Raw genomic sequence first — 25,039 nt, 5'->3', positions numbered from 1 at the left:
TGCATCATGTAAAATTATGTGCATCATGCGTCATGTCAAAATATGTGTTCGGTGCATCATGTAAAATTATGTACATCATGTGTCATGTCAAAATATGTGTTCGGTGCGTCATGTAAAATTATGTGCATCATGCGTCATGTCAAAATATGTGTTCGGTGCATCATGTAAAATTATGTACATCATGTGTCATGTCAAAATGTGTGTTCGGTGCATCATGTAAAATTATGCGCATCATGCGTAATGTCGATTTTGTGTTCGGTGCGTTGTGTAAACCTATGTGCATCATACGTCTTGTCAAAATATGTGTTCAGTGCGTCATGTAAAATTATGTGCATCATGTGTCATGTCAAAATATGTGTTCAGTGCGTCATGTAAAATTATGTAAATTATGCGTCATGTTAAAATATGTGTTCGGTTCATCATGTAAAATTGTGTACATCATGCGTCATGTCAAAATATGTGTTCGGTGCGTCATGTAAAATTATGCGCATCATGCGTAATGTCGATTTTGTGTTCGGTGCGTTGTGTAAACCTATGTGCATCATGTGTCTTGTCAAAATATGTGTTCAGTGCGTCATGTAAAATTATGTGCACCATGCGTCATGTCAAAATGTGTGTTCGGTGCATCATGTTAAAATATGTGTTCGGTGCATCATGTAAAATTATGTGCATCATGCTACATGTCAAAATGTGTGTTTGATGCGTCATGTAAAATTATGTGCATAATGCGTCATGTCAAAATATATGTTCGGTGTGTTGTGTAAACCTATGTGCATCATGCGTCTTGTCAAAATATGTGTTCGGTGCGTTGTGTAAACCTATGTGCATCATGCGTCACGTCAAAATATGTGTTCTTGTGTCATGTGAACCATGTGCACAATGTGTCATGTCAAAATGCGTGCCTGCTGCGCACGCGTCGAAAGGGTTTATGATATAAGAGACGCTCACATTCACAAATTACTCGCAAAGCACTATTTTAACACTAAACTCTGTTTCCACATGAGAATAACCAAGTATCTGGAAAACGTGAGATGTCTCTTTTATAAAAAAACCTTAGACGGAGCAGCAAAAACGTATTTTAACATAAGACGTGAAGCACATAGGTTGATGTGACGTGTTGAACACATATTTTGACATGATGAGCCACACACATGACGGGATAAATACATGTTTGGACGAGCTTTGAATCAAAAAAGTCACTGTCGCCACTGTGATAGGAGAAGTTTATATTATATTTAATTATTTAAATATTCCATATGCATTGTTTTTAATGTAAATGTTTATGTTTGTTTTACCTTGTAGCACCCGTACCCCTCTGAGGAACAGAAGAGGCAGCTGGCGCAGGACACAGGACTAACCATTCTCCAGGTCAACAACTGGTAAGCGTTGATCAGACCAGGCTGAAACCACATGGTCAAAGCTCCAACTTGAGTCATCCAGATGTGATCGTTCTTAAATGTAAAGTATGTTTTGAATTCATAGAAATACAGTTTATGCTTTTACATTTTCCACAAAGATCTTTTTATTTCGTCGTTCTTCAGAAGATCTTCCAGGTTCTGGTGATTTAAAAGAACGCACGAGCCAAATGCGCTGATCTGAAGAGCTTACAATGTAACATCAAGACCCTTTAAAATCTCCAAAGAGCCATAAAGCTCAAGAACTCGAACCCACGTTTTTTGAACCATCAAATAAGGATTTTTTTAAGGTGTATGTTCTGAATGTGGAAGGAAATGACCCGCGGTGCCTCCACATCAGTTATGAGTCCAGTAAAAACATTTCTGGAAACATTTCTGTATGGACATAAACTGACCGCCGCTCCCACCATCCTGACCGATGAATAGAGTTACACACTATTACAAATCACTTGAATCTCTAATGACACTTGGGTTTGACGTGGCGGTAGCGTATAGCGGTTGCATGTCTACACTTGTACGTTTTTTGGTTCAAGCATTGGAGAGTTGACTGCCTCGATTATGTCTTTGAATGTGAGCTATAAATTGTTTTGGATAGCAAAGGTCTGCTATATGGAAAAAAAATAAGTTTTTGTTTTCTGTAGAGCACATTTGTTTTTAATGGGTCTATACATGCCACATTTTTAAGTCCTGGTATCTTTAGGGGCACATCATTGGATTTTCAGAAATAACAGATGTTTGGGCCATGAAAACTTCCTCTCTGGAGATTTACGTTTTTTTTTTAATCACAATTCACCAGATAATAATAAAAGACGAGCAGCGGTCTATTATTTCGTAGTTATTATTTGTATTGGATTGAAGTTCAGTTTTAGATTTTATTAAAAACAATTTGCACAGATTTAATTTCCTCTGGTGGGACATCAGGAGTTAATCCATGTTGGGGAGAGAGTACCAAATAATGCTAACAAATAAAAAATATTCTGGTAACACTTTAACAGTAAGGCTATATTTGTTTACATTAGTAAATGCATTAGTAAATAGAAACTAATAATGAGCAATATAGTTTTTTGAGATTTATTAATCTTAGTGTTAGTTAAAGTCACAATGAACCAGAATTAGCGATTGTGTCATTTTCCCCGAGTGAAATGCTTTCTGAAATGAAATAAGGCAGGCCTGGACATGATTTTGTCTATCGAGAATTGATTGGATCGTTGAAGTTGGGTCATGTTGCTATTTGCTAATCGATGCTATCTTTTCCCATGCCCCGCCCACCTGCTATACCATATGACCGGAAGTAAAGAGAGATTGTTTGGAGGAGGGGATTTGCGTTTTTTGATTAAAGATTATGAGGGCACGTTAATTTAAAAAAAAGAAGCCCACAGATAAATAATTTGTAAAAAAAAATAACACAATATTGTTGTCAAGTTTTTCATTTTAATTTCATTGTGCCTTTAATGCCAATACAATTGTTCAAAGTTAGTTTTGTGTATTTGGTATAATACAATGTGTTTGCATCGTTTATGGTTAAAAAAACACATTATTTTCCACACCGTACATTTTTGGCCAGCTAATCTGTACATTGTGATTGGTCTGAATACCTCTGATGTCAGCCGTAAATGTGACGCTCCTTACCATGTTTGAAAGATTCAGTTTCTAACAGGAGTTAACTTACAGGCTATGAGTCAGAAAGTTTTCATCCATCGAAAACTGATTGGACCATTGGAAGTTGGGCTGCGTTGCTTATCGCTGCAATCTATTTTAACATTTTTTTTTTAGGTTATTTTTGCCTTTTTTGTTGATAGATTGTATGTAATGAGAGGACAGGAAAAAGTACAGGGATGGAAAGAGGGATTTTCGGTTTGCCGAAAGTGTGTCTGCACCATATGTCGGAGCAATGCCAACTACACCATTGGCTACGACATCACTGCGATCTTTGCCCTGGCACAAACAAGTCTCAGATAGCCCCGCCCTCACGCCATTCCTCATGACAGGAAGTAAAGAGAGCTCGTTTCGACATTATTGATTAAAGATTATAAGTGCACATGAATAAAAAAAAATTAAGTGCACAGATAAACAATTTATAATAAACAAAACAATGTATAAAAATAACAATCGTAATTTTTATTAAATGGTGACTTTAACAATTACAGCTTGATTTTAAAAATGCATTAGTAAATACTGAAATTAACATAAACTAAGATTAATAAATTCTCTAGAAGTATTGTTAGTTCATGTTAACTAATGCATTAACTACACTCTAAAAAATGATTTGTTGGCTGAACAACAATGACTTAGTAATTATTAATTAGATTAAACACGAAAAACTTAGTATTCAAACCTTTTCAACCTCTACTTAAGATATTTAGTATGTGTAACACAAAAATTTAAGTTACCAGGTGAACTTAAATGTATGCAAAAATAAAATGAAAAAACATAAGTAATGCCAACTACTATAACAACTGCGTCAAAATTAAGTAAATCTAGCATAACATTTTAAATAACTATAGAGCCACATGATATGCAAATTTCCCATGATGCCTTTCCAGCCAAAAATTCCGACATCTGTCATAGCTATTTTGTGAAGAACAAATGCAACCTTACTGTAAAGTGTAACTGTTTAAATCTTGATCTTTATTTTCACATTTAAACCCAAAATGAGTCCAGATGTTTTTAACAAAGACAAACAATAAACCACGAATAACCAAACAACAAGAGAATAGCAGTCTGCAATAACCGTAGTTTAAAAATCACCCAAGGAAACTTTACACTTGGTCAGCTGACGACAGCTCTGATCGTTCCCCTATAGCGATTTTCCAAAAAATCCAATTAATACAGATATATTAGTTATTTCATAAAGTATGTCAAGTTTTCATCTTAGGCTTTGGCCCATCGCTGTATCCTTCATAAACTATTTAGCAGTTTAATTAACAAAGCGAAAATACATTAGGCGCTCTTTAAAGGCCAACACAAACAAAGCGCAGTATGTGTTGTGTGTGTGTGTTGCGTTGTTTAAACGCGGGGGGAAACAGGTGAAGGGAGGCAAGGAGTGAAAACGAGCTCCTGTCAAATTAAACAGAAATTATCACAAGGAACAGCTGGACTGGTTTATTTAGACACGGACACACACACACACACACACACACACACACACACACACACACACACACACACACACACACACACACACACACACACACACACACACACACACACACACACAAATCTCGTAAAGAGCAACACTGTCCTCTGAATGACCTCACAATACAGTGGACTAAAAGAACATTTTGTGTCTATAGTTTCCAGACCAGGACATTTGTGTGTGGGTTTATGGTTTGATAGGCTACAAATGTCAAAGTGTGAATTAATGTAAACCACCAGACACAAAGACACAAGTACAGTACAGTGGGATCCAATACGGCACAGAAGGCTTTTCATTTAAAGCTTAGATTTAGTTGTAATCTTAGTAAATGTTAAGTATTTAGGTAAGACAGGGATTTTCAAACTGGGATCTCCAGGGGTCCCCCAGAAAATATTTAGGAAAAAAAGACAGCAAAAATACTCTACTGTGCAGACAATTATTTAAGTTTGGTAAAATAAATAGCTGTTTTTATAATATCGCAATTATTATTTATCTAACAGAATTAAAATGTTTCTTTGTACAAAAATATATTTTATTGGGTATATATTTTAGGAAGGGGGTCCCTCGTAAAAGATTCATCACGTTCCAAATTATTATGCACATGCCATTTTTGTTAAATTTTTCCAATACAGTCAGTAAGTTTACAAATTTTATTTTACTCTCAACACTTTCTGTATATGACAGTGTGGATGTTTTTCAATTTAAATGAAATTAATATTTCAAAAGATTTAAAAAAATATGCAAAATATGCTGTTCCAAATTATTATCTTTGACATGACATTTAACTCTCCCATTTATTAAACTTGTAAGTATACAAGTATAGGTTTTGTCTTAATTTCACTTGTAGACGCTAGTATTGCATCCCTAAGTTGATGTTTTGAATTATAGTGCTGTCCATCTCAAAGATCTTTCATATAATGATGCTCCACAGGCTCTTAAATAGGACTCAGATCAGAGGATGGTGGTAGTAATACCTTGATTTCTTTCTTATGTTATGCCCATATGAATTAAAATAGTCAGTGATGCTTTTTGCACCATGGGATGGTGTATTATCCTCTATAAAAGTAAATTTATTTCAGAGTAGGGATCGACCGATATGGATTTTTCTGTGCCGATACCGATTTTAGTTTCATCAGCCTTAGCGGATGACCGATACAGGCCGCCGATTTTCTTGAGCCGATATTTGAAGCCGATACTGCTTTGCTCACTCAATTTACATCATAAAAATGACACAATGATGATGCCAAATGTTACAAGTCTCAATTTAAAAAAAGTAACATTTATTGAACTTAAAAAAATATATTTAACAAATAGTAAAAACTAGGGATGCACCGATAGGATTTTTTGGGCCGATACCGATATTAAACACTTGTATACAATACTATACAGCTGGTCTATAAACTAGTTTATTCCTGCATCAAATTATTTTACTGAACATGGATTTGATCTAATTAACATTTAACTGACCAACATAATAAGAGAGGCACAAATTAAGCTAAAACAAATATAATAAGACAGCATGACAACCTTCAAAGGTGGTTTTTGCTATTCAGCATTTATTTTATTAACAACATTAACAATTTTTTTTTTACATATAATGGATTTCTTTATGCAGTTAATTAATAAACAATCAGTATCGGCCTTTCTCGTGCTATTGCCGATATGCCGATGGTTTCAAATTCATCAAAAATCGGCCGATAAATATCGGCGGCCGATACATCGGTGCATCACTAGTAAAAACAGGTGAGGGTACTATGGAACCATGAACTGCACTCTCCACAATGATGAGGAACTATCAGCAAAGGATATTGATTTCTAGCACTTTACTACTACAAATATATATTGGGGTGGTTTCCTTGACAGGAATTATCTTAAATTAGGACTAGAGCTTAGTTTAATTAGGAAATATAACTAGTTTTAACAAACATGCCTTACTAAAAACATTACTTGTATCCATTTTGATGCAAAACACAGGGCACTGATGTATTTTAAGATGTTAAAAAGAGATGTTGTAAATTTGGACAGTTCTTAAATTTATTTTAGTCTAGGACTAGTCTAATTGCTGTCCGGGAAACCGCCCCATAGAGATGACATATAAAAACCCGCTTTGTCCATCTATGACCGAGCTTTCAATGTTGTCATGGAAAGGTTGGTTGTTTTTAGTCACATAACCTGCAATCGCTTGTGGCTTCCAGCAATCTGTCTGTAACTAATGTCGGAAAAAAACGGCGAACACGGCAGCCACGTATCGGCCGATATATCGGTCTATCACTATTTCAGAGAACATAATTCCCTTTATATCCCAATGTGAAAAACAACTTTTAGGAACTCTGCATATCTTCTAGATTTCCTTTTGACCCCCTCAGGGACCCTTCCCAATATTCCAGCCCAAATCATTACTCTGCCACCTCTCCCTAAAGTTACAGTCTTGTTTGAATATAGTGGCTATTCACCAACAATCCAGAATAACATTCATCTACGTTATTCAGTGTATTATGGCATGTCAATGAAGAAAACTGTGTGAAAATAGTTTTCTTTTTGCAAGTTTTGGTTTGAGGAAGGGGTAGAAATACTGAAGGATCCCGTATTAAAGGGGAATCCAGAGACACCAGCAGGTTTAAATACATGTTTGCTTCTTATTACTCCTATAATTTTCCTAAACATATTTAAAAAAGCCTTTATATAGTCAAATCTTTCTGTACTGTGAATCACTCATAAATCTTATAATAGTTCAATAATTTCTATTTAGATCCACCAAATATAAATTGTTATAGGAAGTAATTTGCTTTTTTGGATAATGCACACATTTGTCTTTAGAAAGATCTTTTTTCATACCCATATTGTAGGAGAACTACAACTTGTTTAATAATTTGAAACAGCATATTTTTCATCTTTTTACAAAGTATTAAAGTATCTGTTAACATTTTAATTTCTTTTAAATCGAATAACATCCACACTGTCATGTACAGTAAGTGTTGAGGGTAAAATTAAATTTCTAAACTTAGTGACTGTATTGGAAAAATAAACAAAAATGGCATGCACATAATAATTTGGAATGCTGTGTATTTGGGCGTCCTTGTCATCATAAAGTTTGAAAACGCCTGATGTAAGGTACAGTATGTGTATAGAAAAAAAATGGTCCCAAGCTGTCTTTGCGGAAGTTCTGTTTAAAAAGGTCCAAATATGTTCTATTTAGGTACAGATATGTATAGATTTGGTACCACTAGTATGCACTCGTTGGTACAAAAATGAACCTCTGTGGTACTAATTTTGACTTTTGGGGCACTATTGACTTTTGTTAGACATTTCATTCCTTTTGTATATCTTCACATATAGCGTAATGACAATAAAACTCACGGGTACTTCGAGTTTTGCATAGCTGCAATCTATGTAACTTTATTCGGATACAGGACAAAAAAACAGGATGTACAAGTCTCCTTACATCCTGAATTCGCAACTGTAAGCTTATAATGCATTAAACTAATACAACCTTATTGTAAAGTGTTACCATAATGATTTATAATTTAAGATGTAATCTGACATCATGTAAAGACTGCATAACCTAACTATGCATAAATACGAAAAGTAGCGCTACTGTTTCAAACAGTTATGCCTGAAATGTCATTTGTAATGAAAACTTGAACGCTCAACTAAAAGTGTTTTCATTAACCGTCTCAGTCTTCAGGACCCCAGTGTACACGGTTCAGGTACAATGCGTTTCTTTGCTCCCTAGTGCATGAGAAAGGGCCCCCAAATATTTGGCTTGCTGCGTAGTGTTGTTATGAGTGTCCCGTGCATGTTGGGCTTTGTGCGAGTGTGCGTGTGTTTGTGGAGAACAGGCCGGAGCATGAAGCTCATAAACTCGGTCTCGTGGTGAGAAGGGGGGTTCAGTGAGGGGTCAGCTTTAAACCCCCTTTTAAGACTCTTCCCCGTCAGGGATACGGCTCTGATCTCTGATTGGTCACCTGACGGGCGGAGTTTACGGAGATGCTGATCTCTAACAACCTCGAAAAGTTCTGTTTATTCTTATCTAGCTTTGTTTTAGGAATTTGATTTTAGGGCCCCAAAAATCGAGCCTATTTGCATTTTATGAATTGCATTATAGCACTGTGTCTACCCTGCTGTCCGTGACCCGATCAGAACAGACCTATGACCCGTATACGGGTCACGACCCCACCAGCTGACAACTGCTAACTTAGAATAGTGATTATTGGTATGCCTACACAATATAGCTACAAATACACTGTTAACTACTCATTTCTATCTATATATAGTGACTCACTTTCGGCAACCTGAGTTCCTGGGCTCGTCATGTTCCCACTTTCCTGTAGTCTCTCCATCTAATAAAAGCTATAAAGGCCTGCTTTTGGACTCGGTTCAGTTTCTAGCGTGATATTGATACTGTAAGCTGTCTAACAGAAGAGCGTGATGTGCTTCTAGGGAGTCCGGAGACATTTAAGGATTAAATTGCAAAATGTTTTCAGTATTAATGTGTTTATATTGGACTACAAAGCTTGTTCTGGAAAAGCCTTTCTATAGATCTCCCAGAAAAAAAAGGGTCTGCATCATTTATCTTATTAACTGCATGAAAAAAAATTGACACTGTCACTCACGCCGCATCCAAACTGATGTTCATTCACTCAACACTGAACGTTCGGTGGGAGCGTTCTTGCGATTAGTTGGTATAAAAAGTTTGGCAATCTTTTCTCTAATGTAAAGTATCGTCATATGGTCCTTAATGGTTCTCGACACCTATCGCCGTGTGTGTTATTCACTTCCTATGAATGAAAAGCAGAACATCCAGTGCTTTGTGAAGGTTAAAATGGAAGCCAACCACCTGGGGTGACGCTGAGGAGTCATTAATCATGCGTGGACTTGCGTCCTGGCACTCAGGGGTCGAGGGTCACGGGGAATTTTTTAGACTGAGAAAGAGCAGAGCTGCACTGCTGCCCAGGGTGTGAGGTCACCGAGTCAGGGGGTGAAAGGTCAAGCGTAGCATGGGAATATATGTGGAAAGCATTGAAGATCTAAAGAGCCACGCAAAGAGTTACTACACATTTTTGGTTAAAATTAACTAATTTATTGAAAAAAATATTAAAGCTGCTAAGATGCTGGAAAGTTGCCGGTGGTTGCTAAGGTACTTTTGCTAAAGTGCAATGCTAGGTATTTGCTCAAGTCACTATAATATTTCCATCTCAAGATTTGGATATTTTATGTGATTTTTTTCATTTTATTGTCTGGCAGGCGAAATTAAAGGGATAGTTCACCCAAAAATAAAAATCCTGTCATTATTTACTTCCCTTTAAGTTGTTTAAAAGCTGTATAGATTTCCTTGTTCTGCTGAACACAAAGGAAGATATTTGCGAAATGCTATGGAAGTCAATGGTGCCCCAAAACTGTTTGGTTACAAACATTGCTCCAATGTGTTCATCAAAACAAAAACATTTTTATAGGTTTGTAACAACTTGAAGGTGAGTAAATGATGACAGAATTTTAATTTTGGGGTAAACTATCCCTTTAAATCTCATAATTTATTTTAAAAGTGAAAGTGATTTAAGGTCTCATTCATGTCTGTAGCACAAACTTATGCATCAAAGTTTAACATTCTTGAAGGATTCATTTACCCAAAAAGAAAAAATTGCCCATATTTTACCCACCCTCAAGCCATCTTGATTGACAGTCCCTCCAGAAAAACGCAAATATGCGATCATGATTCAATGCATAATCAGCCAAAGTCCGCATATTTATGCAGGGGCCGCATTTATTCAGATACGTCGCAGTTTTGCAGCATAAATTACAGATTTATGGATACGGGGCTTGCATGATTTCATAATTTCTGCATTTTCTTAGCAAAAAGTCATTTATATCATATCAAAAAGTTAAAAATTTTAGCATTTACTTCACACAAGCACAACCATGTCCCCTGATGCCTGAAGTTTTTGCAAGTTCCCGCAATTTCATAGCATAATATTGCATAAATATCCCGCATATTCCATCACATTTTTAAAAAAAAACATGCCGCAAGATCAAGGATTTTTGCCCACAACGATCACAAAAAACTCACGTTTTTCTGGAAGGACTGGTATATGACTTTCTTCTTTTAGCCAGATCTGAGATATATTAAATATGAAACTGGCTTTTCTTTATGATAGTTGGATTGGAAAGTGCCCAAAACAGCGCATCAATCCATTAAAAACTAATCCATATGTTATTAAATGTCTTTGTGTGTGGTGAAGCAATGGGTTCTTGTATTTATATTTCAAACTTTATATTACATTTATATTTAAACTTTACAAAGTATATGGCGTGTACACGAAAGAGTTGAGGTCAGGCGGATGGCTTACTTCTGACCCATTGTGACAAACCATTTTTTATAACCTTTAATTACTGTATAGATTAGTTTGTAAAAGATGGATGTGCTGTTTTTGGGGTTTTAAAAAATGGGGCACTATCCAGTGACATTAAAGGGATAGTTCACCCAAAAATGAAAATTCTGTCATCATTTACTCACTTTCATGTTGTTACAAACCTGTATAAATGTCTTTGTTCTGATGAACACAAAGGAAGATATTTTGAGAAATGTTTGTAAGCAAACCATTCATGGACCCCATTTACTTACATAGTATACTTTTTTCCTACTATGGAAGTGAATGGGGTCCACGAATGGTTTGGTTATAAACATTTCTCAATATATTTTCCTTTGTGTTCATCAGAACAAAGAAATGTATGTGGGTTTGTAACAAAATGAGGGTGAGCAAATCATTTTTGGGTGAACTATCCCTTTAAAAGTTGAACTTCAACTATGTTTGGCTAAAAAAAGAAAGTCATTTACACCTACAGTAGGATGTCTTGAACTGGGTGAACTATCAAATCCTCATCCTTACAGATACCAGTATACATTTAAACTCTTTTTACATAAACATTTACGCTCTTTTTGGTTTTTAAACACATTTTTATGTTTTGTTCTTCTGTTTGCTCTTTTTAGGTTCATCAATGCAAGAAGGAGGATCGTCCAGCCAATGATCGACCAGTCCAACCGCACAGGCAAGTAAAGCCTTGTAAATTATAAAAAAAATTATTTGTGCTGCTTCTATAAAGCTTTGAGTTCTCAAACTTGTGCAAGTAATATTTTTTTAGGCGCTGTCTTTATTAAATGTTTGTGTGGTGCACCGTCACCTTTTGCATTTTATGCTATTAGTCCAATGTTTGTAAGATGCCTTGTCAAGTTAAACGAATACAGACAAAGCTGGGCCGAGAACAAACCCCTTGGGTACACAGAATGTGTACATAGACATTAACGCAAAATTAAAATGCGCTTTCAGTCTTTTCTTTGTGCTTTTATTTTTAAAAGCAAGAACACATCCTGTGTGACTGGCCCCTAAAATGGTTTTCAGGATGAATTACTTGAACTCAGGCTTATCCATCACACACACGCCCCTTCCAGCTCTGAATGAAGTGTGAGGCGTGCAGGTCTGTTCAGGGTTTAAGGGTTGATGTTTGCAACCGAGCAAAACGGACAAACGGAAACTAGTTCTCGTTTCACCTAGTCAAATTACAGCATGTTTCATTTAAAGAAGACTTTCTGTAGATGTTATTCAAGCTTGTTTTATTTTATTTTGTTTTGTAACCATTTACACCATCTGAACCTTTGAATTAAGCAGGCTGTTGTTGCTAATAGTTTTTTCTAAATATAGAGAAAAGCATTTGCACCACATAAGAGTATATCCATCATGAATAAGGCAATCCCAGAATGCACTGCGACCAGGTGAACGAAGCGAGAGAAATATGAATTAGGCTTAAAATAAAAAAGTTACCTGACATGTTCCTGAAGCATAACTGGTAAAGCATAAGTTAGCAGTGCAAAAGGTTGTGGGCTAGATTCCTGTGAATACATAATGATAAAAAGTATAACTTATATGCACTGAAAGTCGCTTTGAATAAAAGCATCGGCCAAAAGTCATATCAAAAAGGACTATTTTATTAATTATTGTGTATTCATATGTTTGTCGTAATGTTAGCTTAGCGCACCCAAATTCAAGTCCCCTGTGTGTCGTGTAAAAGCGGTGTTATTTGCATGATTCATGAAGTTGCAGCCTATGTATAGATTTTTCAAATATATATATAATTTATTTTTTTAATTTATTTATATTATATATACATATATATATATGAATATGAATATATATATATATATATATATATATATATATATATATATATATATATATATATATATATATATATGAATGCCATACTAAAGCATTCATACCAAAATGACTAAGACAGCAACATTTTTTTAATTTATTTATGTGTGTGTGCAGTCGGTCATGGTGGCCCCTACACTCCTGATGGTCAGCCAATGGGAGGTTTTGTAATGGACGGGCAGTCGCACATGGGTATCAGACCACCAGGTACATCACCCCTCACATCTGAATGTTCAAATATTTAAGTTATTGAATGAATATCTCTGTTGAAAGTAAACCCAGTTTGGTTTTTTAAAAAGCATCCTTAAGGGGCGAATTTACACGGTCGGGTCATAGATTTTTTTGCATTGTGAAATTAATGACATCCCTTACGAAAATGAACCATGGTTACACTACAGCATTGTGCAGGCGGGCACAGAGTTGCAAAAGCACATTCTAGTTTCATATTTATTTATTACATAATTTTTATACAGTACTGTGCAAAATTCTTAGGCCACCATGCCAGATTTAGATTGGTTGTTTTTGCAATGTTATAGTGATCTCATATAATTGTTTCTCAGTCCTTTTAATAGAATACATCCAGAAAATACAGGAAATGTGTATATACTGTAGTATTAAAAACTGTATCAAAATGTAAACTGATGTGTCAAGTTTTTAGGGTAAACTCCTCTTCCACTTGAGCAATAGCAGTAAACTGCAGGATCTCTTAAACTTAAATAAAATTAAATCCTAATTTCTAATTTTAAAGAAATTACTCTTTTTACTTCATTCTGCTTTACTTCATTAACGCTCAAGATGCCAAGAGAGGTCACACTAAACACAGACGATGCCTAAAGAAGACATTTAGTCATTTAGTTTTTTAACATATTTCCTGTATTTTCTGTTTGTATCTTAATAAAATAGATTGAAAAATAAATATGGATGGGCATTAAAACTTACTAACTAAAACAACAAGTCTGGTGTTGGGGGCCTAAGACTTTTGCACAGTACAGTATATACTTGGCTTCCTTTATGTATGTTAACATTTTAAACAACGATAAAACATATCAACAAATAAAATAAAATCAACAAGTAAAACAAAAAAGTTTTGCGTATATAAAAAAGTATCCTTCCAGATTGATTTATTGTGATAGCCCTTGCTCACAAAAAGGTTGGAGACCCCCGAGTTAAATCATGCCAAAATTAGGGCTGTCACGGTTATGAAAATTTGGCTGACGGTTTATTGCCTAATGAATTATGACGATTAATTGCCTGGTTTAGGACTTTAATTATTATGACGATTAATTATCTGTTTTATTGCTTTGACATTTAATTCTCACACATTGTTTTTGTTTGTTCATGAAATAATTTTCACACATTGTGAATATTTAAATGAATCTTTTGCAAGGGCAGTAAATATTAATACACATAACACATATTTAAAAGTAATTATTTAATGAATATATCTTTCAAAAACTGAAAATTCTTCATAAGAAATAAACACAATAAAGTGCCTGAAAAATAACTAAAAATAAAAATGCAATCAAAATAAGCCAATCCTACTAAGGTCATTAGTACTGGACCACATGTCTGTAGTGGCTCGAAAAAAATCAATTCCTTACAGGTTCTTAAGAATAGCATCCTTCACTTCCTTAAATTTGGAATTGCTGTTTAGGAAATTCATATTTTACCTGGCAGTTCATAATACCTATCAAAGTTTTGCAGCATTTCTGTAAAGGACCAGTATTTAAGAATTTTATATCAATTAATCATAAAAATGGCCCTGATATGTCACTAGACATTAAGAAATAATTTTTTTTTTCAAATACTTATATCACTGACAACATTGATCTGGCCAGGATATTGTCATTTAAAAAGTGGAGTTGCAACCCTCAACTGATGTTTATGTTGTCATTTTGTGCATTGGCCACCAGTTGTGTGATTGCAGTACCAGTTTTAGCCACAAGTTTTGTGATTGCAATACCAGTTTTGGCCACAATCCTACATACTGTTCCTTTAAATGCAGTTTTTTCTCCTGTATTGAATGGCTTTGCAATGTTACACTGTCAGTTAAGGAGCTCCATCTGATACAGTCTTGTTTATACAGGCGCTGCAGCTCCCCCTTGTGTTTTTGAACAGATGTGCAATCATTGGGGTGATCTGAAATCGTTGCGATGAAGTCAAACAATCGCAATGAGACAATTATTAAATCATTGTGACAGCCCAAATATAACCATGGTGGTAAAACCATGGTTTTGCCAATGCCAAATAATTCACAAAAAACATGGTTACTTAAAAAAAAACATGGTTGATTTTCATAAGGGAATAAATCGCTTTTTGGTCATTCTAAATCCTATATGTTTTTGTATTGCTTTAAAACTGTCCGTACTGTAATGAGAAAAAAATGGCAGCATTGTAGTAATGAAAGGGGAAAAAGTAATAAATTGTCAAAAACAACCAAACAACAGATTTGAAGAGTCTAAAATTAGGCTTCTTGTTTTTTTCTTTAGATTTTGCGGTTAAAAGATGAGCTTAGTATCTAAGGAAATACTCGAGTGTAATTAAAATCTCTCTCTCCTCTTTCTCTGTGTCTCTCGCTCACAGGAGCTCTGGGCGGTCTTGGGGGAGTGAATATGGGGTTGGAGAGTCAGTGGCACTACATGTAACCATCCACCCTGCCATCCTGCTTAACACAGCAGACAAGAGGTACGTTTCTTCACAGGGGACGAGAGCTGGAGAGAGAGATCATCCACATCTACGATGCAGCTGCTTTGGTTACACAAATTTGACCCAAGCATGGGTTGAAAATAACCCAACATTTGCACGATACTTGCCTGACTGCATTCATACAGTAGGCAAAACTTTTCTGCTTGGTATCGAATTTTAAAACGCCCTCCCAAGAGATACATTTACCGTACAGCAACTACATGTTGACATATCGTATATACATACGTATATCCAATGGCCCACGGTGTATCCCGTCATAGCGCCCAGCCCTGGGTTTGATAAATTAGTGACTATTGATAACTCAGTGGAGACAGTTTATGACATCAGAATTAGTTAATGTCTCAACCCACAGGAAAAGATAAAGATGAAAGGGTTTGTTTTGACAGAAATGACAGGCGAATTGATTTGCGACTGTATGCTGTCGCCAGCAGTGTTTTCCTAATAAATGATTGAACCTCTTTTTGATTACAGACTCGGGCTTGTTGACGTGAGGATCGGTCCAGAGATTCGGATATAATTTGCCCATACGAAACACTACAGATTTAGAGACCTCTCGTCCAAGATGGCCACCTGGACTCGTGTTCTGTGATCAACCGTATTGAAAAAGAAACGCCTCAACAACTGGATATACCTGCCCCAGGCCCGACAGATTCTTTAACATGACCTCTCACCTGGAACCAGGTGATTCTTCCAGTGGCCTTAAAGGTCAAAACAAAGTGTCGCGTTTCCACTCAAGTGCCACCTGTAATGAAGACTCGTTCTCCACACAAAAGACACGGAGGAGTCATGGAGTCTTTTTTGGACATCTATGTCACACATATGCAGACGGTTGTGTCGGTATCTGTCTGTGAAAAGGTCGATGAGGACTTCTGCGCGAAGCAATTCAATACAGACCCTATACGTGTATATAATGCTGCTGGATGTGTCAGATGTGATACAGCAACGGGCTCCAAAGAAAGGTTCACATGCAAGTTTTCCTCTGATATGTTTGGGACTTTTACTGATGATTGTTAATTTGACTGAAATGAACGGAGTTGTATTTTCACACTATGTGTGTGCGTGTGTGTGTTTGGGTTTCAGTAAGTGTGGGTTTATTTACATAAAAGTTCATACCTCAACATATTGCTGTGGCCTTTGGGTGATTTTGTGACAATCTCTCGGATTAATTGGCTATTTTTTGGAATAGTATACTACATTATTGCTTACTACACAGTAGGGATGCTAAACAATTAATCGCGATTAATCCTTAGCAGAATAAAAGTTTTTGTTTACATCACATATGTGTGTAAACTGTGTATAATAAATATGTATATATATAAATATGAACACATTCATGTATAATTTTAAGAAAAAAACATTTATATACTAAGTATTTATATTTATATATAATATAAATTATACATAAATATACAAATGTATATACACATGTAAACATTTCTAAAACATATACATGCATGTGTGTACATTTATTTATACAAAGTTATTATACACAGTTCACACACATATATGATGTAAACAAAAACTTTTATTCTGCTAACGATTAATCACGATTAATCGTTAAGCATCCTTACTACACAGTGTAGTATACATGAAACAGTATATGGTGTGAAATCGATAAAAATCTAATTTGTTGCCAACGAATTTCATTATCGATTAGTTGGTCTGTGATGCCACAATGAACCAAATTAAGCATCTGTTTTAAAGTGGGGGGGGGGGAGATCACTTTCATTTATTTTGTTAAAGGGATAGTTCACTTTAAAATGAAAATTCTGTTATCATTTACTCATCCTCATGTTTTTCTAAACCTGTATGAATTTTTTTTCTGATGAACACAAAATAAAATATTTTGAGAAATTATGGGAAACACACAGCAGATAGTGAGCATTGACTTCCATAGTAGGAAACAAATATTTTGGAAGTATTGTGATAAATGATGAAGAAAATATCTTGATAAATGATGGTAAGCACACAGTAGACAGTACCCATTAAATTCCATCATATTTTTTATTCCTACTATGGAAGTCAATGCTCACTATCTGCTGTGTATTCATCATCATTTCTCAAAATATCTTATTTTGTGTTCATCAGAAAAAAATTCATACAGGTTTAGAAAAACATGAGGATGATGATGACAGAATTTTCATTTTAAAGTTAACTATCCCTTTAATACTTAATAATGTTAATACTCATCAAGGTCTAAAGTTGAAGATTAAAATGAGTTTATTAATTTGTGGCTAAATTTCCTCAGCACATCCCTTTTGACTCGATTCGTTTTGTTTATTTATATTTTGACATATAAAAATGTTTTACTATTTAAAAGCTAATTTAGGCTTAAAATATCACAATTAAAAAGATTAAAACAAGTAACGTGCATTACGTAATAATATTACTTTTCTGAAGTAATGAGTAAAGTAATATTGGAGTTACTTTTTCAAAATAGAAATGCAAGTTACTTTTTTTGTTTAATTAATTTGATTTAAAAAAATAATTACTGAATTAAACTAAACGTAGTCACATTATGCACTCCTATGCGTAAACGCCTGTGTGGGAACAGTTTGAGTCAGAAACTGAGATGGCAGGTAAGACCTCGACATTTTTGTGATGAAATATGCCATTTCTGAGTCATAAAAACACCTGCAAGGCCTGAAAGACATCAAGCCACAGCAAAGAAAAAGTAACATAAGCATTACATTCCAAGAAAAGTAACTAAGTAACGCAACTTAATATTGTATTGCATTACTTTTAAAAGTAACTTTCCCCAACACTGGTAGTAATGTGTGGCTTTTGCACTTTTAAAAGTAGGCTACACGTGAATACCCCAATTTAGTGCCTTATTTAGCTATAATAAGTGAAAATTATAATTGAATAAATCTAGGTTTTTATCCGATTAACAGAAAAATAAATTAATTAATCGATTATGAAAATAATCGTTAGTTGCAGCCCTTATTATAAACATTACAAATACTAGAAAGTTACATTGTCACTTTTTATGTAAAATTCAGAGTAAATGATATAATTAATTTTATCTTTTTAATACAATTTTTTGTAAGATACAGGGGTTAAAGGGGTCATATTATGAGATTTTTTTAAAGATGTAAAATAAGTCTTTGGTGTCGCCAGAGTGCTTATGTGAAGTTTTAGCTTAAAATACCTCACAGATAATTTATTATAGCATGTTAAAGTTCCCACTTTGTAGGTCCGAGCAAAATTGTGCCGTTTTTGGGTGTGTCCTTTAAAATGCAAATGAGCTGATGAAATGCAAACACTGATCGCCATGATGGTGGTTTGTTTTCATTGAAACTCAATAATTTTTTTCTCTCTGTCTCTCTGCATTAAATGGCAGTGCCGTCACCATGGTTGGATAGTGCAGATAAAGGAGCAGTATTTATGTAATACGCCTTGCTTCCTGCCTCACAAAACAGGCGAAATCTAAAACGACCTAAAAAACGACCAAAAATGGTTTAAGTTAGTGGGTAGTTCGTTTTCATATTTTCTAGGTTGATGCAAGCACTGGGGACCCAACTATAGCGCTTAAACATGGAAAAAGTCAGCTGTTCACGCTATAACCCCTTTAAAATTTGCATTTAACAATGTACTGCAAGTATAGTAGGTCATCCAAGTGTTTCATGCATATGTGCAAAATACATACTATGTACACTACAGTAATAGTGGGTAATGAACATAGCCCTTGGTATGTATCGCCTCCTGTGGGACATAAAGGGAACTGCTGACTCCTACAGTTTATACAGTTGATGACTTGCTGTGGTTTAAGTAAAAATGTCTTTAATGACTGGGGTAAACTAATGTTTAGTCTTTTTCCAAACATAGTTATAAACTTATCTACACATCTCAAGTGATTTTTCAATATCTATTTATAATAGATTGATAGATCTGGTTGTCGGACCTACAGTACAATTGATAAAGTTGCTTTAAACAATGAAAAGAGAGGAAGAAATTATAAAAAGAAATGCCAGATAAAGAGAAAGCTGGGTATAAATGTGGGTTCTGTTGTAAGACAAACATCTGAGGTTGGAGAGTGACTGATACTCAGTGTAATTAAAACGTCCGGGTTTGACATTTTATTACTCGATCTCCCTCTTCTTCCACTTTCCTGTTTAAACCAAACCAAAACAAACCGGCATCATCTCACCAGAGGAGAATTTTGAAACTTATCCAAAACTGTGTTTACAATTCTGGCAAACTGTTTTACGCTGACATTTTTTTACTCCGGAGCAGTTTTCCTGTTTGTATTACGAGTGTATGTTTCAGATCAGATCTTCGCAGTCCTACAGACCTTCAGCGTAGAAGTATTCTCATTTTCATTGTGGGTGAATCTTACAAAATTAAAAAGTGAAACCTGGTTTTGAGACTTTTCAGGAATGCCTCACATTTTTTCTTAAAATGTTTGATTAAAATAAGCGCTGTAAAAATAGGTTTAGTACTTTAGTACAGCATTTTAAAATGTTTATTAAAATAATCTAAAACATATCAAAATATATAAATACATTTTTTTATTATACACAAATATACACTGATAATACACTAATAATACACAAATATATTTTTTCTTCCATTATAGTACTGAAATAAAAAAGTATGTAACTGTCATAAAAATGTCACTGAAAATCTTAAAGGAGTAGTCCACTTTTAAGATGGGGTCCATTGACTTTTTATAGTAGGAAAAAAATACAATGGTAAGTCAATGGGCCCCATCTATAAAGTGGACTACTCCTTTAATATGATTTTTTAAAGATATAGTTCACCCAAAAATGAAACTTCTGTCATTATTTACTCCCTCTCATGTTGTTACAAACCTGTATAAATGTCTTTGTTTTGCTGAACACAAAGGAATATTGTAATTAAGTAGGAAACAGAAGCACCATTGACTTCCATAGTAGGAAAGAAAAATACTATGGAAGTCAATGGTGCTCAAAAACGGTTTGGTGACAAACATTGCTTAATATATAAATACAGGTTTGTAACAACTTGAGGGGGAGTAAATGATGACAACATTTTTAGGCCTAAAAACTTGATATGTCTTAGTTTCTTTACGCAAAATATAATTTCTTGTTTCCTTTGATTGTAAGGTGACATATGACCTTGACATATACTTTTATGAGTTTCACCCATGTGTTAATGACGCACTTGAGTCTTTAATTACCAATAAGATCATTATTTTAAATGTTAAGTGCCATTTATGGCATGTATACTGTGTTGCTTTAGCTGTTTAAATCATGCATATAATAGGGCTTGTCCACAATCTGCAAGGAAGTGGAGGATTGAATATCCGTCTAGATCTGTTTCTGTTCAAGGGGAAAGAGAAACGCAAGCGAACAAGTGGGTGTCAGGTTGTCCTCTATAAGGGTATAGCGGGACATGAAGTTGCTTTGGTTTGAAGCAGCCGCAGACTTTATTTAACAAAGACACCAATTTAAATGCAAGGGTTAAAAGTTTTGCTCAACAAGAGTTTAAAGAGATAATTCACTCATGAATGAACATTTTGTCATTATTTACACACCCTCAATTTGTCCCACACTTGTATAAATTTCTTTGTTTTGCTGAACACAATTGAAGATATTTAAAAAAAAAAATTGTAAGCACATCTGGGGCACCACTGACTTCCACAGTATAATTTTTTCTACTATTGAAGTTAATGGTGCCCCAGATCAGAACAAAGTAGTTCAAGTCTGGATTCAGAGGTATTAGATGGACACATCAATTACATTTATGCATTTGGCAGATGCTTTTATCCAAAGCAACCTGAATCTTATTACAAGGTATACATTTTATCATTATGTGGGATCAAACCCAAAACCTTTTGGGCTGCAAACTAAATGTTAATAGCTATTTTGAGCTTCCTGTTTAAGATTTTTGCTTTAAAATATCCAAAACTACTAGATCAGTGCTATAAATATATTTTTTAAATGTGTTTGTCGCAGTCTTAAAAAGCGTTTAGATCAATTCCCTTAAGCACTGAAGGTTTAACTACAACTCCCATCATTCCATGCTCTTTAACAGCATCATCAAACTACGGCCATTGTTGTAGTTTAGCAATCTCTAGCAGCAAAAATGGGATATTGTGCCTTAAAATACGGAGCCCCTAAGGGGACATGGAGCAAAAAATAAAGTTTAGTTTCGCGTGCGCACATGAAACTATCGTGTGCGCACGTGAAAGTGAAAGTTTCACATGCACACGTGAAACTAACCTTTTTTAAAAATAAAGGTTTTCGCGTGAGCACATGAAAGTTGCAGAAACCTTCATGTACAGAATTTTTTTATTTTATTTTACTTTCTCGTGCGCACGTGAAACTTTCGATTTCACGTGCGCATGCGATAGTTTCATGATTACGTGAGCACATGAAACTAAACTTTAGATTTTTTTTACTCCAATGTCACCTTAGGGGCTCGGTATTAAAGTCCTTATGAAATAATTTTTTTAATGAAATATTGCAGTGTTCATAATAAAACATTTATCTGTATTATTTTTTTTTTTATTCATGTGCCTATATAAACTTTAATCAAAATCTAAAAAAAGAGGTACTTGTGGGGTTGTGGCGATCATTTTCTGATGATGTCAGCTAGATGGCTTGGGCAGGAGCATCGATTAACCCCGCCCCCTCTAATGTCAGTCTGCTGTGAGTTCCATTTCTAAATGAAATGCCTACTTTTCTACTTCCAATCATTTGACAGTAGAAAACACAAGCCACGCCCACTATTTTCCTTGTGTGATATTCTGTTTTCTGAGCGGAGTTTTGAAGGAAGTTTGAAGATATAACTAACTATTAATTTTCGATTTCTGTGTTATTTCACACCGACAAAATGAGTTGTATTTAACTTTACCTTATTTTAGCAAGCCAGTCAAATTAGATGTTCAAGGGGCGTGGTTAAATTGGGTGCGCGGGTGTTCTGGGCGAAAGTTAGATACCACGGCTCCACCTCCAGGCTCAACGGACGATTCCTTCTCCGCATGCTCTGGCTCCAAACTGACGTTTTTGCGTAACATGTCAGTGCCCATCGTTGGACATTTTACGTTCAGTCTATTACAATGGAAGGAAGCGGCGTTGCGTCGTCCATCTTTTTTTACAGTCTATGGTTAATCCCCACTGAAACAGAAGTAAGGGCGTAACATATTGACGCTTCATATTCTAGACAGAATTTAATTGGTCTGAAAAATCAGAATGACTTCATAAAAATCACAAAAAAGATTTGAATGCTTATATATATCTTATATATCTAAATGCGAATTTGTTTATTTTATTTATTTGAGCAGAAACCATTCTGCTCAAAAGGAGTGGGCCGAAGCAAAAGAGCTTATAAGCCTAAATGCATTGTTGTGGCGCACACTAGACATCATCAAAGCTAACCAAAAAACTTTCATTTTCATTTCATGGGAGCACAGTGAGATATGAAGTGATGGGGTGACTGTAATTAAACTCCCCGGTTACCAACCCACCTCTGTGTGACCCTAACTAAACCCACACCAAAGACGGGCCTCTGAGTGATTATGCAATCTCACACACACATATACATTCAATCAGTTCTTCTAATCAAGAACCCGGCCACAAAAAAGGCCAAGCAGGGGTCGTTAGCGACCTTTCTTGCTGACATCATCACAGTGCCACGGGTAATCGGAGCCGTGCCCGCGCTGGCGTCAGTGCACAGGCTGTAAATCTCGGAGTTTCCCAATAACCGGCTGTTCGGTGAACGTCTATCCGTCAAATAAAAGACGGAGAGTGCGCAGGCGCGCGCGCGCAGTGGACGCACTCTAGACGTAAACATTGAAAATCTGTGGAGGTAGCTCGCGCTGTGACAGGGCAGTCAATCAGACCTGTGTCGACATATCTGGCCGACAGCTTAACTGTTCACGAGAGATTTATTAGACACGGGTCAGATGAAATAATATATCCCCAGTCTGCTCTTGTTTAGAATGACTTACCTCTATTGATTAGCTTTACTCACGAGGCCCATTCAGCCGCAGAGCCCGCGGGAAACTGAGCTAAAGCACGATATATCATGCTTTGATAATTTGACGAGATGTTCTTTATTTGTCACGTGGGTGAACAGAACTCTTGGCAATCACCTTAATGTCTAGTTGAAGGCTTTGGATTTCTTAAAGGGACAGTACACCCCCAAAATTAAATCACGCCGTTGTTTATTAATGGCGTTAGCACAGATAAAAAGATTTTAAAATCCTCATGAAGTGACAGTAACTAATTACTTACTAACTAGTTACAGCCAACACTGTTTATTGGCAATTATTTCTGACCTTTCTGAACCTTTTGAAACTTGTGGCGATGTATGCAAAAACTAATGTATGTCCATGAAAAGAGCTTATTTAGAAATTGGCGGATTGAAACTCTTTCATTACAAGACACGAACGAACCAATGCGATTTAACGTTATCGACGTGCTGCGGGATTTAAATGTTCCATGCTGGGGACCGACGCGATCTACGATCAAATTTGTGCGTACGCAAAAAAAATATATTTATGAAAACGATCTTTGACGTATAAAAGTGCATAGCGCCACGTAAGAGTCTGAGCAGGCTTAACAATTTTGCTTGTCCGATTGCAGCAGGTTTTTGGAAATATATGCAATTCTTGATGCTCGAAAAGGATTTAAACATTGTCAGGGGCTCCTGATATTAACATATTTTTGTCATCGTTTAAAGGCGGAGATTTAAGATCATTTGTGGTTTATAGATTTCATATCTGAAAGTGAGGCGTACGTGCATTTTCTCTGCGTATGTTCGTTCCAAGCGTGCCGCACAAGCCCTGAAAAGTGAAGCCAAAACGTCTCGATCGCCCCCCAGTGACTGGTCCCAGTATAGGTCATAAACCCCGCCTCCCCATGTTATTCAATGGGACTTGAGACCAACGAAAAAAATTAATTAGACTTCAATTATCTTTTTTCCGAAGCTGGTTTCTGTCATTTACTGTAGTTTTTATCACGCTGATGTAAATTCAAATGTTTGTTTTTAAAATAGGTTTGTGTTTAGTTAGTTATTTAATGATATAAAAATGTGGTGCCACGTCATGATTGACAGCTGTGATATCGTGTGATATGCGCATTCTACGAGAGCGAGGGCGGGGTTTTAACTTTGCGGCTTCCCTTCCTGCTCACTACTGCGCATGACAGCTCCCGAAATCGCTATTGCGCAGACTCAAGACCCAAGATGTCAGCGCCATATTGGGACACTGGCGGCTTCACTTTTCACCAATGGAAGAGAGCGAACAGGCGTCGTCCATCTTTTTTTACAGTCCATGGTTCGTTCTATGAATCCCACGTACGCATTTTTCAGAAACAATTGTAAGATTGAATTTGGAACTGTTTCTACGCAGCATTTTATAAATTAGGCAATCTGTACAGTGTTGCCAGATGTACGATAACTACGCATTTGTGCGATAATTTTGACCTCTGTACAATCAATAATGAAAAAAATACCATCATGTACAATAATTTCCACATTTTGTGACACTCAAATGGTCGTTGCAATCATAGGGCTTCTATACTTATTGATCTATCTGTTGATCCTACGTTTACCATCAAAATTGTGAGGAGAATGCATGTGGATAACGC

General features: G+C 35.7%; 1 protein-coding gene across 1 annotated transcript in view; it reads left to right on the top strand.

The window, feature by feature from the left end:
• The window catches only part of meis1a (Meis homeobox 1 a), a 31,730-nt gene extending 15,151 nt beyond the window's left edge, over nt 1-16,579 (top strand). Inside the window, exons 9-13 of the mRNA XM_065295305.2 lie at nt 1,303-1,379; nt 11,537-11,595; nt 12,873-12,962; nt 15,339-15,440; nt 15,933-16,579. Coding sequence (XP_065151377.1) covers nt 1,303-1,379; nt 11,537-11,595; nt 12,873-12,962; nt 15,339-15,400 — 288 coding nt within the window. The 3' untranslated portion in view covers nt 15,401-15,440; nt 15,933-16,579. The remainder of the gene's footprint in view (nt 1-1,302; nt 1,380-11,536; nt 11,596-12,872; nt 12,963-15,338; nt 15,441-15,932) is intronic.
• Nucleotides 16,580-25,039: the final 8,460 nt, after the last annotated feature.

This window comes from Paramisgurnus dabryanus, chromosome 4, assembly GCF_030506205.2.
Source record: "Paramisgurnus dabryanus chromosome 4, PD_genome_1.1, whole genome shotgun sequence".
Lineage (NCBI taxonomy): Eukaryota > Metazoa > Chordata > Actinopteri > Cypriniformes > Cobitidae > Paramisgurnus > Paramisgurnus dabryanus.
Note: the sequence above shows the minus strand (reverse complement) of the source record. Positions and strands in the feature narration are given on the sequence as shown.